The sequence below is a fragment of the Etheostoma spectabile genome, chromosome 21 (genome assembly GCF_008692095.1).
Source record: "Etheostoma spectabile isolate EspeVRDwgs_2016 chromosome 21, UIUC_Espe_1.0, whole genome shotgun sequence".
Lineage (NCBI taxonomy): Eukaryota > Metazoa > Chordata > Actinopteri > Perciformes > Percidae > Etheostoma > Etheostoma spectabile.
Genome location: NC_045753.1, coordinates 10,126,409 through 10,128,797, shown reverse-complemented (window position 1 = coordinate 10,128,797; position 2,389 = coordinate 10,126,409). Strand labels below are relative to the sequence as shown.

At 41.1% G+C, this 2,389-nt stretch overlaps 1 protein-coding gene across 1 annotated transcript in view; it reads left to right on the top strand.

Annotated features, from left to right (window-relative positions):
• LOC116670894 (inhibitor of nuclear factor kappa-B kinase subunit alpha) overlaps positions 1–2,389 on the top strand; it is a 16,132-nt gene that overhangs the window by 10,228 nt on the left and 3,515 nt on the right. Inside the window, exons 18-19 of the mRNA XM_032501601.1 lie at positions 746–851; positions 1,001–1,148. Of these exons, the coding sequence (XP_032357492.1) occupies positions 746–851; positions 1,001–1,148 (254 nt within the window). The remainder of the gene's footprint in view (positions 1–745; positions 852–1,000; positions 1,149–2,389) is intronic.

The window sequence follows — 2,389 nt, the reverse complement described above, 5'->3', positions numbered from 1 at the left end:
TGTGTGCGTGCGTGCGTGTGTGTGTGTGTGGGTGTGTGTGTGGGTGTGGGTGTGGGTGTGTGTGGGTGGGTGGGTGGGTGGGTGGGTGTGGGTGTTGTAGTTTTTCTAACATTACTAGTTGTTGCAACAGCATGTGTAGAAAAACTACAAAGTCTGCTAGGCCAAAAAGAAAGTTAATCTCTAAAAAAATTGACACTGTTAAAATGGGTTTGTGTGACGGACTTTTCAGAAGAGAAAATGATCTTCTCTCCAGTTTCTGCGCGGGAAGGTCACAATCTTCTGAACACACACTGAGAAATACAGAGAGAGTTTTGGGGAGCTGATTAATAATCTTAATTAGATTTTGTAGCAACTCATTTGGCAATGCCGTGAATGTAACTGACGTTTTATTAATATCAAAAAGTTACGCACTATAGCTTTACCACTACTGATTATTTTTCTCACTATTTCTCACAATTCTCAGCAAAATACTAACCCACTTTTTTAGTATTCAGCCTATTTCCTCACATCAGTTAAACGATGTACAGCTGACTAAATGATCTGATGTACAGGCTAGTTTGAGAGTAAAGTACTCTCGTCTGCAACTCTGAATTGAGGATAGCACCACTAATAACACGTTTAACTGACAGCACTAATATATATTTATGATGATATGTTATGACATCAATGTAAAGGCTTACTTTTCCTTATCAATCTAAATAGAAGTCAAATTAATCCATGTGTTTATCTTATTGATACCTCTCAGCACCTGAGCCAGATGTGAGCAGTGACAGCTCTGAGATGGTGAAGGCCATTATTCAGACTGTCCAGAACCAAGACAAGGTCCTGAAAGACCTGTACACCCACCTCAGGTAAGAGTCCAACACTCCTCAACAACATTCAGTGTTTGATTCTGTAGGGAAGCAGCTTTTCTGTGACTCTTCAATATGAAAACACCATCCTCGGTAGAGCTACTAATACCGTATGTTAACGTCTGCCGTGTCTCGACTCCTCCTAACAGTAAGATCCTGATCAGCAAACAAAAGATCATCGACTTGTTCCCACGAATTGAGAAAACCTTGGAGAGCATCAAGGATGCCGACAACACAGTGATGCAGATGCAGATCAAGAGACAAAGAGAGTTCTGGCATTTACTGAAAATCGCCTGTGTAAGTGACTCTGCGTTCTTTATTTTATGAGTTTAGTGTGATGTAAAGTGTGTGTGTGTGTGTGTGTGTGTGTGTGTGTGTGTGTGTGTGTGTGTGTGGGGGTTTATGTGTATCAACACTCAGGAATCATACTTTTTTAAGGTCGGTGTGTTATCACTGAGGGTTTAAATATTCAAAATAATCTACCGTAATTGAATTAAACCAAGTCACACTGTCCTAGGGCTGCAACGAGGGATTATGTTTTAATCATCTTCTCTGCGGATTTCTCGATTAACTTATTCATCTTTGGTCCACACAATGTTGTAAAATAATGAAAAATACCTTTGGACCTAATTATATAGCATCTTTTCCTATATACTGAGATACTGATACAGATTTAAAAGTGATTAGACTGGGAATATCAGAGGTAGTGATGGCCAAATAAAGCTTTGTGAACCAGTGTCTTTATTTTCTGAGCCCACTAGATGGCGCTCTTGGTTTTAAGAGAAAGGCCTAAGACATTGCAATTCAGTGTATTGTCAACGCTTTGTTGAAAGAGAGCGCCATCTAGTGGACTCAGAAAATAAAGAGACTGGTTCACGAAGCTTCATTTGGCCGTCACTAATCAGAGGTAGTAAGTAATCCGAGTGCCTCTCTGCCTCCTGTTGGCTAAAAGCAGCAAAACAAGTCCCTCTAGTGAAGCTGTAGATCCCAGAACCACCTGACACATTACACCTGGAGAGAATTACGCTTATCTTGAATTATAAATTGAAGACATTTGTATCTTTTTTTTCTTCTTTAACATCACACAAATTAAACTCAATAACTACCAGTAGTGCTGGGTGGGTGGGCGAGTGAACTGGCCGTTCGATGGCTATGTCCTCCTCTTTTTTCTTTATCTTTTCCTTTCCCATTCTCTTCCTTTCTCTTTTATTCTACATCATTTTTGGGAAATAGTGTAGAAGTTGTAATCTGAATAAATCTTCTGTATAAATGTCAAGTTTGGGCAGTAAAGCCTTAAGGTTAGAGAAGCGAGCTTGTGACCGACAGAATAAATCGGAGTGGGGAAAGAGAAGCCCTTGTCCCTCCCTCGTTACCACCACTGAGGTGCCCTTGAGCAAGGCCCTTAACCCCAAACCGCTCCAGTTGAGCTGCTCAGTGGCCAGCGGGTCAGACTGTGGTTGTACTGGGCAGCTTCCAGTAACTGTGTGCAACTGTGTGAATGTGATCAGAGGGCGTTCCTGCACTAATGCTCCTAATAC